At 52.0% G+C, this 12,319-nt stretch overlaps 2 protein-coding genes across 3 annotated transcripts; both read left to right on the top strand.

Moving 5' to 3' along the window:
* The first annotated feature begins 1,253 nt into the window (after positions 1 to 1,253).
* On the top strand, positions 1,254 to 4,381 carry znf319 (zinc finger protein 319). Its single transcript, XM_004066788.4, has one exon. It carries the CDS (start codon positions 1,381 to 1,383, stop codon positions 3,130 to 3,132), a length of 1,752 nt encoding a protein of 583 aa, XP_004066836.2. The 5' UTR covers positions 1,254 to 1,380; the 3' UTR covers positions 3,133 to 4,381.
* A 1,201-nt stretch (positions 4,382 to 5,582) lies between these two features.
* LOC101163644 (casein kinase II subunit alpha') lies at positions 5,583 to 11,961 on the top strand. 2 transcript variants are annotated; one of them, XM_004066787.3, is made up of 13 exons: positions 5,583 to 6,389; positions 8,070 to 8,434; positions 8,503 to 8,614; positions 9,076 to 9,177; positions 9,252 to 9,302; positions 9,374 to 9,433; positions 9,911 to 9,994; positions 10,182 to 10,292; positions 10,365 to 10,466; positions 10,864 to 10,964; positions 11,294 to 11,442; positions 11,520 to 11,606; positions 11,695 to 11,804. In XM_004066787.3, exons 2-12 carry the CDS (start codon positions 8,328 to 8,330, stop codon positions 11,591 to 11,593), a joined length of 1,053 nt encoding a protein of 350 aa, XP_004066835.2. In that variant the 5' UTR covers positions 5,583 to 6,389; positions 8,070 to 8,327; the 3' UTR covers positions 11,594 to 11,606; positions 11,695 to 11,804. The 2 variants fall into 2 exon arrangements, with proteins under 2 accessions (XP_004066835.2, XP_020567036.2); XM_020711377.2 differs by lacking the exon at positions 5,583 to 6,389 and adding an exon at positions 7,507 to 7,922 and having other exon boundaries at positions 11,695 to 11,961.
* Positions 11,962 to 12,319: the final 358 nt, after the last annotated feature.

Raw genomic sequence — 12,319 nt, 5'->3', positions numbered from 1 at the left:
GTGGTTTCAGAACAAATCCAAAACTGGTGTCATTGACAGAGAAACGGGGAAACACTCCCCTCTGCTGGACGAACCGGGAACTACACTTTCTCACACAGTAGGGAACTGCCGCTCGCCTTTGTGTGATCCTGAAAGCTCGTCGAGCAAACTTTGAAAGCAGTTTTCCTATGGGCCGCCATCGCTCCGTCGGCGTTTCTAGGTGCTCCGTGGCCATGGCACGTGCGTAGCCGCCGCAGCACGGCGGCAGCAGCTCCCTGCCCGCGGGTTTCCGGTGTCTGTCCGTCTGCTGGGGGATGGCGTCCGGCTTCGACCGCATCCTCTCCACCGGCGGTCCTCCTCCTCCTCGTCTGGGCAGCCGTTGATGTCGAGCCCCGAGCACGCCGAGAAGCGACGATCCTGAGCTCGAGTGAGTATGGCGGCTGCTTGGGCGGCCGCGCGGGGTTTCTCCGCGCTGCCCGGGGAGGCCTGCTGTCGTCCGGGGTCCCTCCGCGGCGCAGACTCCCAGCATCCAGTCGGTGTGGCCTTTCAGGGAGCGGGGTTTCCACCGAACCCTTCTCCCGCCCCCGCTGCATCCGCGCGGCCCTCCTCTTTCATGGCGGACGCTTCCCGCTGACGGAACTTCGTCGCCCCCCGGACCGAACCGGACCGTATTTGAGAGGGAGAGAGGGCGGCGTACTTGGGGAAGGAAGTCCAGAGATGTAGCATCGTTAGCTGCGGGTTAGCTGCCGCAGCCTGACGGGCTAACGGCGGCGGACGGAGCAGCATCCAGAGCAGAACCGCTTTCACTTCGGCCCAAACTACCTCCACGAGAACAAACGAAGCGGGCAGATGTTTCCGAACCCGGAGACTGGATTGCAACCGCCTGGCAACATTCGTACCCACTAGATGTTGGGCTTCCGTTTCAGGAAATAGACCGAGCCCATCATCATTTCTGCCGTTACCGCCGCGGTAGAGCGGACGGTTCCGCTCAGGTTCGCCGTTTGTCAGCGTAACGTGACGGCGGGAACTGTTGGAAACAGGATTGGGTTTCTTTTTGTTCCCAACCATCGTAGTTGGAGCCGCGGGCTTTCAGATGTGGAGCGTCCTCAGTTTAACCAGCATCTCGGCTTTGAACCGGCAGCCTTGAGGCTGCTGCTGGCAGCTGTCATTCTAAGCGCCGTTTGTCTGTCAGTACATTCTGTTCTAGAGCTGCTTGGTCTATCATTCATGGCTGTTTGTTTACTCATTTTTTTCCCTCTTTACTCCCAGGTCCCCCCCCCCCCCGTCCGCTGAGCAAACCGACCCCCCCCCCAGGAGCTGGTTTCCATCTCCCTCCGGCCACATCTGGGACAAAAACTGTTGTTTTGTGAGCGTTAGGCTCCTGACATCGAAGGTGGAAGGATGACGGAGGCATGGCAGCAGCAGCAGCATGCAGTGGCTCCACCCTCCGTGGTGCACACACTCCCCCAAGGAGCCGACAACCCTCTGGGCTGCACCGTGTACGGCGTGGTTCTGCAGCCGGATACCTCCCTGCAGCAGCCCCAGCAGCACGCCGTGCAGGCCCAGCAGGCCTCCTTACAGGTAGGGGGCGACAGAGGGCACAAGTGTGGCGTGTGCGGACTTGACATTTCCCATCTGGCCAACCCTCACGAGCATCAGTGCATGGTGACCCAGGACCGGTCCTTCCAGTGCACGCAGTGCATGAAGATCTTCAGCCAGGCCACGGACCTCCTGGAGCACCAGTGCGTGCAGGTGGAGCAGAAGCCGTTCGTGTGCGGAGTGTGCAAGATGGGCTTCTCACTGCTCACCTCCTTGGCTCAGCACCACAACTCGCACGGCAACGGAAACAATCCCATGAAGTGCTCCATCTGCGAGAAAACCTACCGACCCGGCTCCGGGAACGTCACCCCCACCTCGTCCGGCGGAAACCCCCAGCAGCCCTCCACGGGGGAGACGTCCGGGGGCGGCGCCGTGATCAGTGCCTCGTCTCCTCCGGCGTTTGAGGCCTCCGCTCCGGACAGACCCTACAAGTGCTCGGTGTGCCACAAGTCCTTCCGGCATCTGTCGGAGCTGACCCGCCACGAGCGGACGCACACGGGGGAAAAGCCATACAAGTGCGACACCTGCGACAAGAGCTTCAGCCAGTCCTCGCACCTGGCTCACCACCAGCGCACGCACAGCTCGGAGCGGCCGTACAAGTGTGCCGTGTGCGAGAAGAGCTTCAAGCACCGCTCCCACCTGGTGCGTCACATGTACGCCCACTCTGGCGAGCACCTCTTCAAGTGTAACCTCTGCGAGATGCATTTCAAGGAGTCGTCCGAGCTCCTGCATCATCAGTGCCAGCCGGAGGGGGAGCGGCCTTTCCGCTGCGGCTCCTGCGGGAAGAGCTTCAAGCGGCCGTCCGACCTGCGGCAGCACGAACGCACGCACTCTGAGGAGCGACCCTTCCAGTGCGAGGAGTGTCAGATGAGCTTCAAGCAGCAGTACGCCCTGGTTCGCCACCGCCGCACTCACAAGAACCCGGCCGACCGGCCTTTCAAGTGCAACCTCTGCGACAAGAGCTTCCTCCAGCCGTCCCACCTGCTCTACCACCAGCAGGTCCATGGCATGGAGAGCCTCTTCAAGTGCGCGTCCTGCCAGAAGTCCTTCAGCCAGTCGGGAGAGCTGCTGCGGCATAAATGTGGCGGGGAGGTGGAGAAACCCTACAAGTGTGACGTTTGTGGCAAAGGCTACAAGAAGAACTCCACGCTGCAGCGCCACCAGAACACGCACTGCACCGAGAAGCCGCTCAAGTGCTCGCTGTGCGACAAGCGCTTCGTCTCCTCCTCCGAGTTCGTCCAGCACCGCTGCGACCCCACCAGGGAGAAGCCGCTGAAATGCCCCGACTGCGAAAAGCGCTTCAGGTATTCGTCGGAGCTGCAGCGCCACCGCCGCGTCCACACGGGGGAGAAGCCTTTCAAGTGTGCCAACTGCGACAAGAGCTTCAAGCAGCGCGAGCACCTCGCCAAGCATCAGAGCGTGCACTCCAGGGAGACGCAGTTCAAGTGCGTGTGGTGCGGGGAGCGCTTCGTCGACCTGGCGGCTCTGCAGGAGCACACGGTCCAGCACACGGCGGAGGGGGAGAACTTCCCGGAAGCGCCGTGCATCCCGTGAGGCGAGCTGCAGGCAGGACAGTCCTTGTGAGGAACTGCGCTCTTTTCTAAGGCACTCACCTGTTTTTTTCTTGTCGGTGAACACGTCTCGCCCTCGCCCCTCCGCGCATCACAGGAACCGGACAGAGACGAGCAGGAGCCCTCGTTTCTGGAGAAAACGTGAAGACATGGAAAGACTTGGAAGGTTTTGTTTAGAGACGGACCTTAGTCTGTGGTTGCATGTGGTAGCTTGTCGTGTCCGTTTTGGAGAAAGGCGACCGGAGCGTCCCGTCTGCGAATTCTCCTGATAGGCTCCTCTGTGGTCCGTGTGCCTCGTCCTCCTCTTACCTTTTTTTGTTATTTTTTTAATCACTTTTGGTTTTAATTTAACGTTGGGTGAAAGCAAAGGCCCTTCAGGCGGCAGCTGGTGTGTGCAGCAGGATCCTCCGACATACTCTAGGCCAGGTGTTGCCATCCGTTTGTGCATGAATATTTATCCCATTTAATACCCCCGATGTATCATAGACTTTGTTTAGGAAAACGTCCCAAGAGGAAGAAAAAAATCCAGTGGTTTTTGTGAAAAAGTGAAGTGTGTGTTGTCGACTCTTTGTATGAAAACAGAGGAGCTGTCGGTGAAAAAGCCAAACCCTCGGTGTCAGACACGCGTGCACTAGAGGAAGCACAGTGGAATATTTATGACTACTGATTCCTGGATTGGTGGACTCTGTCATATTAGAGACTGACTGTGTGTACACGCTGTATAAACATGGATAGTGCTTATGTTACCCGCTTTCTGTTAGCTACGAATGAACTGGCTGTTTCATAAACAGCTTAAGCCTCACGTCCTCGAGGACCAACCCAACAAGTCCTCCAAGCACTGTGCTGCTCACTCGCCACAAGCTAGCTGCTGTTAGGTAGTGTGATAGGTCTAACCCACTTCTGTTATTTTATAAGAATCTGCATTTTATTCCCCTCACAGGACCCCCCCCATCCAAACAGACCTAAATAACCCGAGTAGCTCTTGAGAAGCCACATGATGTGTTTGTTCAAACCAGAGATTATCTTTGAGAAAGATGTCTTTAAGTTCACGGTGTGGATTTCTATCTTCTGTACAATCTTTGCGTTATATTTAAAGCAGGTTTTTGAGTGAATGGGGGGGGGGGGGTATCCCGTGTAACCCTAAAGCTCCTGCTTGGGGGAGGGGCATACGGATAGCGTTATAGACTCCTGTTCATACTGTATATTCAAATAAAAGCCCTCATAAGTACGGTGCAGCGTTTCCGTCACTGAAGGCCAACAGGAGATCAGAGCAGGTGGACGGTTCTCAGTCCCACCGCCGGTTACGGAGGAACGCTCCTGCAGAGGAAGACCATAAATAACCATAAACCATGTCATGCTTTCAGAGGTGGGTTAAACGACCAAAAACGACTCCAGGAAGACTCGTTTGTCTTTCAGCGGTTCCCACAGAGAGCGCCATAGAAAATCATCCGCTTCCACCTATTCCTCCTTCACACCATCCACCCTCATGTTCTCTACATCCATCACCTTCCTCTCTTTCCTGGTAGCTCCAACCTCAGCATCTTTTCACCAACATCATCCCTGTTCCTCCTCTCACGTGTCCAAACATCTCCATCTGCTTCCCTGCATTCATCTCCAGAACATCTACCATGATCTGTTCCTCTGATGGATTCATTCCTGGTCCATCCTGGTCCCAAACAGAACCTCAGCATCTTCATCTCTGCCTCCTGCCTCTGCATCACAGCCACAAAGCATCTTTTTTAATTATGTGTTTGTGTTTCAAAGCCTTTTCCTCTCCTATTTCCTTGATTATTATTTTTTGTGGCGACATGAACTAGGTCACATGATTTCCAGTTGAAGTCTTGAAAACCCTGTGACATCAGGTCAGTACCACTGTACTGAAAGCATTCTGATGGAGCCCAGAGCTGCTGAATGCACATTTCTGTCACAGATCTATAGTGAGGTGTGGCGAGTACTGGATTTATTTTTTCGTTGAGTAAATGTAACCCATTCCTACACATCTGAACACGTTTCCCTGGTTGATCCAGAGCCTCTGTAGCTCTGAAGAACAGTCAGTCAGTGCCCTTTACCCTCTGCACCACATTCCACCAAAACTCATCAAATAAGCAAATCTTTAACGCTTTTCCCCAAAGTGTTCCCAGTGGGTTTCAATTATTGTGCCATTTTTTTTAGGACATAGCTTTTGTAGACTGACAGGGTTTCATTAGAAGTTCAGCTCTGAAATTCTCTTGAGTTGGCATGGAGCAACCCCACCCCCCTTCCCTTCTTCTTTGATCTTCTGACCTGCCCTCTGCATCACAACTACAAACTTCTTCAAGCTTCCTTTTTTCGCTGCTCCTGATTCACAATGATTTAATAAAGAAATACTCAGAAGTGCTCATCTAAATTTTCTTTATAGATGTCCTCAAACGTCTGAAAATCACCTCTAGGACATGTTTAAACTCCACGTTTATCAGGGTGGGTCTTTAAACCCTCAGAACTCTTTGGGTTGTCTTGTCTAAAGTGGAAAACGTTGCGAACCATAGTTAGGCTGGATGAGCTACAAATTCGTTTCAGGAAAGAAAAGAAGTCCAGGTGCCATGATCCAACTTGAGGGCAATGAGGAGAACCTTCGCCGCTATCATGCAGACTGATTATTAGTATTCTACCCGGGAAAATGCATCAATGTAGCCCAATTTTCCTTGCACTCATTTTTATTTTCTCTAAAGATTTCAAACGGTTTGGCTCAATCTTTTTTGCGTATTTCAACTTCAAGTGTCCTGGCTTTTCAGCAAATTGAGCTTTAAGGACGTTTGTTACAAACAAAACTTTTTGCATAACTAACTCACTGCTCTCAGCAGCACTCATGCAATTAAACATTCAACTCTTGGAGTTGTTTACCTGGCCACGTGCCAACTGAACGGGTTTTTTATTTATCACTATCAATTTAAAGAAAGAACAACCACCAGGTTGTCGCCCACCTACGTCATGAGGTTCATTGCGTCGGTAAAAAAAAAAAAATCGTTTCTTTCGCCAAACGTTTCACTTCCGGGTTACGAAAGGGGGAGCACCATCCTGTTCTGGTACCGACCCGCCGTGGCTTCTGCCCCGCCGTCAGAGCCGCTTACCTGCCCGCCTCGGACCGCGATCGAGTCCCCGCCGCGCACCTACCTCCGTCATAACGGACATCAAAGTGCCGCGGGTGCTAACTGGCGTCGATGACGCGCGGACTTCCGCTGGGCTCGAGCCTTCTACGACGAGGTTAGCCGGCTAACTTTAGCCTCGCGTTTGAACTTGATTCCCTCAGCCATGAACGTGTTTTTAAAACTCTTCCGGCCGCGGAACGCTGATAAGCCACTGGGTAAAGATCCCGCTCGCGCTGCTGCTTGGTTGGGCTGTGGCAAAACGTGCTAAAACGGCTAACCGGGGTAATTAGTTAGCCTGGTTAGCGGAACGAGCACAACTACTAGTCAGAGGCTGACCGGAAGCTGCTAGTAGTAAGCGCGACTAGGATGTGGGTCGTAGTTTCAACCTTAACCGGGTCTGGGAGCACCTTTGAGCCTTTAAGCCGCAACACGAGCCGGTTCTGGAGCTGAGCGGGGCTGAGTTTAACGGGCCCAAAGCTCCCCGGAACCGAGACACAAAAACAAGAGCAGAATGAAATTAAAACCTTTAATGATGGTTCGTTAAAGATGACAGAGTCTGCGACTCACAGGAATTGTGTATTTACGTTTACTATAGAATAATGAAATGGGAACTTAATGAAAAAATGTACTCTAGAATAATAATCAAAAAAATTACAACTACGCCGAACAGGTATGGGGGCGGAGCTTCATCTGATTGATCTTTCCCCGCTGGTGCGTTCAGGTGCTGTGTAAAGTGGGAACTCTTTCCTGTCTATTTCTGAACTCCTGCATCTTCCTCCTCTTCCTCCATGGTCACTGTGGTCCACGAGCTCCTGAATCAAACTGAAACACCTGCTCAGATGCAAACTTAACACAAATACCAGGCCTGGGGTGGAGTCTGTTCTCATGACCTTTGACCCCTCAGAGATTCATACTCGAACGGGATATTTGTATTTTTACTCGCTCTGGTCGTGTCTGAAGTGCACAATATAGGGCGCTCGCCTTTTTTCGGGGGGGGGGGGGGGGGGTGTCTGAATCTACTATTTGAAATTCCAGTGAATATGGACCACAATGCATTGCGTTTGAACAAGTTTTTATGTGAAATATTGTATTCCAGTTCATTTTTTATAAACCATCCACGTTTTCATTGGACTCATTGGATTCATGAAGTCTTCGAAAAATGTTTTAATTAATTGGGTCGTTAAATGGGTGATGTCATATTTGGCGTTTACAAAGAAAAAGTAGTGAGTTTGATGTCTGAACTGCTTTTAAAATCCAGTGCACCAGAAAGTCCCGCACTACGTCGTTTTTCCCTTGTTGGGGAGCAGGGAGGATCAGTCGCACATAGCCTACGTCTTCATGCGTTTAGCTTGTTCCGTCGTTGCTTTTCTTCCTGTTTTTGTTGTTTTTCTTCCTTGAGCTGCCTTTGTGGGTCACCTGCTGTTTCAAGCGCAGTGTTAATAAAGTTTCAGCTGGTTGTTTCTGACCCATAAAGATGTTCAGCTTAGTAGAAAAGCTGATTAACGGGAGGCTTTTTTAAATTTATTTAACCATTGTGCTATCTTATGGGGTCCAGATGACCCCACTCCCAACGTTAACGTGCCGCCGTTTTGAGCATCGTGATTAGACCACTGGGAACGCTTTGAAAATGGACCAAAAGACGATCAGGGTGGGTTTTTAACCTCATAGTTTGATGAGAACAGAACACAAACAGTCTGGATTTTGTTGGGTGTTGTCCATGTCTGCCCCTCCGAGTTTGAATTTGATCAAGAGAATATTCACATAAAGCTCAGAGGTCTGGTCTCCCTTCCTGCAGCTGGCGGTTCTTCATCCCATCCTGCCCAACATCCTGCTCCGGAGTTTAACTCACTCGGTCCTCTTGGCTCTGTCGGTCTGCACGGCGCGCGCTCAGCACGGGCCCAGCGCCTGCCAGCCCGCGGCACGAGCAGCCCCAGCCCGCGTTAACACGCCGGAGACGCAAACTCTGCACGGTCGCTGCGCCGCCTTCCAGTATCGAGCCGACAAGTATTCAGAGGGAGGTGGAGGGCCCCGTCACGGAGCCTCAAAGCGAGCGATGCCCGGATCTACGCCGGCCAGCAGCAAGGCTCGGGTCTACACCGACGTCAACACACAGAAGAACAGAGAGTACTGGGACTACGACGCACACGTGCCAAACTGGAGGTACAGGTCCGACCTGCAGCTTCAGGGGGTTGAGAGGAGGTTTGTGACTTCATCCGCTTCCTTTGCAGCAATCAAGACAATTACCAGCTGGTGCGAAAGCTGGGCAGAGGGAAGTACAGCGAGGTGTTTGAGGCCATAAATGTTACCAACAACGAAAAGGTGGTGGTGAAGATCCTCAAGGTGAGTCTCCCCTCCTGTCCAGAGGATGTTGGATCATGGTTAAACCACCCTCCTAACTATGAAGAGAGAATCTATTTCTCTCCCAATAGTGTGAAATAGTGACAGAATTTGCAGTCAGCTGTAAACCTGCAGGTTCCTACATTTTCAAGGACTCGGATTTCTTCGCAGTACGTTGCTCGGGCTTTGTGGTTTCCTGTTGTCTGGATCTTCTCCATTGGAGGCAGCAGGACCCTTTTCTGTCCCACGGTGCCTGAAAAGCGGCTGCATGTTGAAGGAAACCTGTAAATCTAGTCCTGACGGGCGTCAGTGGTTCATGTTGGAAACCCTAAGGGCCCACAGACAGTCTTATAGTTTCAGTGAAACAGAAATCGCGGTCTGACACCAAAATCCAGTGTGCAGAATCATTTAGAACGTGGAAATGTGTCCCAGACGTGATGTCATAACTCTCCTCGAATCCTCAGCCCGTCAAGAAAAAGAAGATCAAACGGGAAATCAAGATTCTTGAAAACCTGCGAGGAGGAACCAACATCATCCGCCTGGTGGACACGGTCAAAGACCCAGTGGTGAGCGGCGGTCATTTGCCTGCCCGGTGTCCCGCTGCTGTCCTCAGCTAAGCCGTGCGTGTCCTCTCTTTCAGTCCAGAACGCCAGCGCTCGTCTTCGAGTACATTAACAACACAGACTTTAAGGTACGGCCTTCGATGGCCCTCATGCATCTGCTCCTGTTGGCTTCTTTCCTGAGCTTTCCTCTGGTCTGCAGGAGCTTTACCAGAAGCTGACGGACTACGACATCCGCTTCTACATGTTTGAGCTCCTGAAGGTAGGCTTCCAAATGTTCAGCAGTCCCAAAGCTCAAGTTTCAAGTCCTGGAGTTGAATGTTTGTAACATTCAAGTCCCCCATTTCTGAAAGAGCCAACCCTGAAATGAAAAATGTCTTTAGCTCAGTTTCTTTGACTCAGACTCTTTCCGTTTAATTAGCCTCAATTTAGTTTCATTCAACTCTGTTTCATGTAGTTTAGTTCAGCTTTTTCAGAGTTTATTCTGCATTTTAATGCAGTTTTATATGTAATATTTCCACGGTATGTGTGTCTTCACACACTGTGGAGCAGAAAAGTCTTTGATTCTGCAGGTGGTTCCACTGAAAAAGCTGAGTTTGGTTTATTATAGATAGATATCTTCTTGCTTTCTACTCTGATCTGTAGAATTGAAGTCTACCTGACAGGTGAGCAGGCTTTTGCTGTAAACACTGACTTGAGGCCTTCAGAGGAGGAAACGCAGCCCTGCTCTTTCTTCCAGGCTCTGGACTACTGCCACAGCATGGGCATCATGCACCGAGACGTGAAGCCCCACAACGTGATGATCGACCACCAGCTGAGGAAGGTAAGGCGGCTGAGACCCCACAGGAAAGCGTCTGGGCGCCGCCCTCGGCTGTCGTGTTGCGTCTTACCAGCTGCGCAGCTGTTGAAACCGGGCAGAAGCAGGCGGGTCGGAGGTCAAACGTGGAGCAAAGACGGTTTCTGTGCAGTTTGAGCTCAGGCTGTTTCCACCGTCTCCGTCTTCTCTGCAGCTCCGGCTCATAGACTGGGGTCTGGCTGAGTTCTACCATCCCGCTCAGGAATACAATGTCAGGGTGGCCTCCCGTTACTTCAAAGGCCCTGAGCTGCTAGTGGACTACCAGGTACGCCTCCAGGGAAGCTGTGAACCTCTGAGCCCCAATGCCAGCCGGGGCTGACTGTCCTCCTGTTTGCAGATGTACGACTACAGTCTGGACATGTGGAGTTTAGGCTGCATGTTGGCCAGCATGATCTTCCTAAAGGAGCCGTTTTTTCACGGTCAGGACAACTACGACCAGGTGAGAGGTCCACTGCACACCGACCGCCGTTTGCTCGTTTTACCCTCTGACTTTAAAGTTTTGCTTTATCAGCTGAAGTCACACAGCGGCCAAAGGGGCGGAGCTGAAATACTGAGCGAGCCGTTGGCTGTGGTTCTTTGTTCACCTCAGTCTGTCTGCCACATTTACAAGATAAACAAGCTGACTTTTAGTTGTTTTTTTAATCCCTGCAACCCGAAACATCAGACACTTAATCTTCCCGTAATTATTCAAACCCCAGCAGTCGGCGTCCGATGCAGGAAAGCGGTTTTCCACAGAACGCCGCCTGGTTTCAGTGTTTTCCAGAGAAGGAAATGGTTACCAATGTTCACAATGATGTTTCACTCTTCTAACCAAACCGAACCTCCCTCCTCTGCAGCTGGTCCGCATCGCCAAAGTCCTCGGTACCGACGAGCTCTACGGCTACCTGCACAAGTACCACATAGAACTGGACACCCGCTTCAAAGACCTGCTGGGGCAGTGAGTCCTGCACACGCTCAGAACACCTCATGGTCATCAGAGCGAGCTGAGCCTCCCGTCACATTTTCGGGACCTCATGGTTGTGACCATTCGATGAGCGTCCATCTGCAGCCTGTCCAGGAGGTGGCGCCAGACAAGCGTGGAGCCCTGGGTTTCAACCGAAACCTTTATTTAAACAAAGAAAAGAGACAGTTTGATGTCAAATGTATTTTCTAGCTTGGAGTGAAACCAGCAAACCTCCGCGGATGAATGAAAACATAAACCTGGAAGGAGCTGCGGCTCCTCTGATCCTCGCTAACCAGCCCCCCCTCCCCTCCCCATGATTTCAGGCAGACGCGGAAGCGCTGGGAGCAGTTCATCCAGTCAGAGAACCAGCACCTGGTGAGTCCGGAGGCTCTGGACCTGCTGGACAAGCTGCTGCGATACGACCACCAGCAGAGGCTGACGGCGGCGGAGGCCATGCGCCACCCCTACTTCTGTGAGCATCTGATCTGAACGCGTGCCCCCCCCCCCGGTGGCTGTGTGTCCGTCAGCTGTGACGCTTGTTCTCCTCAGATCCCGTGGTGAAAGAGCAGGTGAACGCCAACACGGACAGCACAAAGGCAATAAGCAGCTCCAACGCTACATGATACCAGAGAGCAGGTAACCCCCCCCCCCAGAGGTAACCCCAGCTTTTTGTGGCGTGTTGCTGTCTGCCTCCATGCTCAGCTGCTCCCACGCTCTGTTCCAGGAAGACTCCTCCTTTTTCTTTTTTACCTCAACCTGTGACCTTCTGGCTGCAGAGACCTCCGCCCATAACAGCCATACGGAGCAAACGTGTTCGGACTAAAGCCCCCCCCCATCAGAGCTCGACCCCCCCCTTCAGACGAGCTCCTTGACTGCTGATGGATCAGCTCCAGGCTGAAAAGGTTGCATATTTTAGCACTGAGTGACGTGGAGGTGGTTTCTGCTGATAGAACAAAGCTATATTATGAGAATAAAACGTTTTTATTTAAGACACAGTGGTTCTGTCTTGACTGTGGAAAATATTCCCACCCTCACGCCAGTTGAGTTCAGTTCTTTCTTTGCACCCACAGCTGACTGAAGACGGGTTGAACCCATCGACTGTATCAGAGAGCTGGAGTGAGCGCGTGTGACCTCACCTATAGGCCCAATCCAAATTCTCCTACGGCTTCTCCCCACCCCCACCTTTAGCCCTCCAAATGGAGAGTTATGGAAATATAGGCTGTCTCCAAATTCCCGCCCTAACTATTGTAAAACTATAGTGCAGCACTATGTAATGCCCTGGATTTTTAACGGCGGACATGATGTCATCAATTTCATGAAGTTCAAATCTAATGTAATAATTTCATTGC

Source organism: Oryzias latipes, chromosome 3 (genome assembly GCF_002234675.1).
Source record: "Oryzias latipes chromosome 3, ASM223467v1".
Taxonomy (NCBI): Eukaryota; Metazoa; Chordata; class Actinopteri; order Beloniformes; family Adrianichthyidae; genus Oryzias; species Oryzias latipes.
Note: the sequence above shows the minus strand (reverse complement) of the source record. Positions and strands in the feature narration are given on the sequence as shown.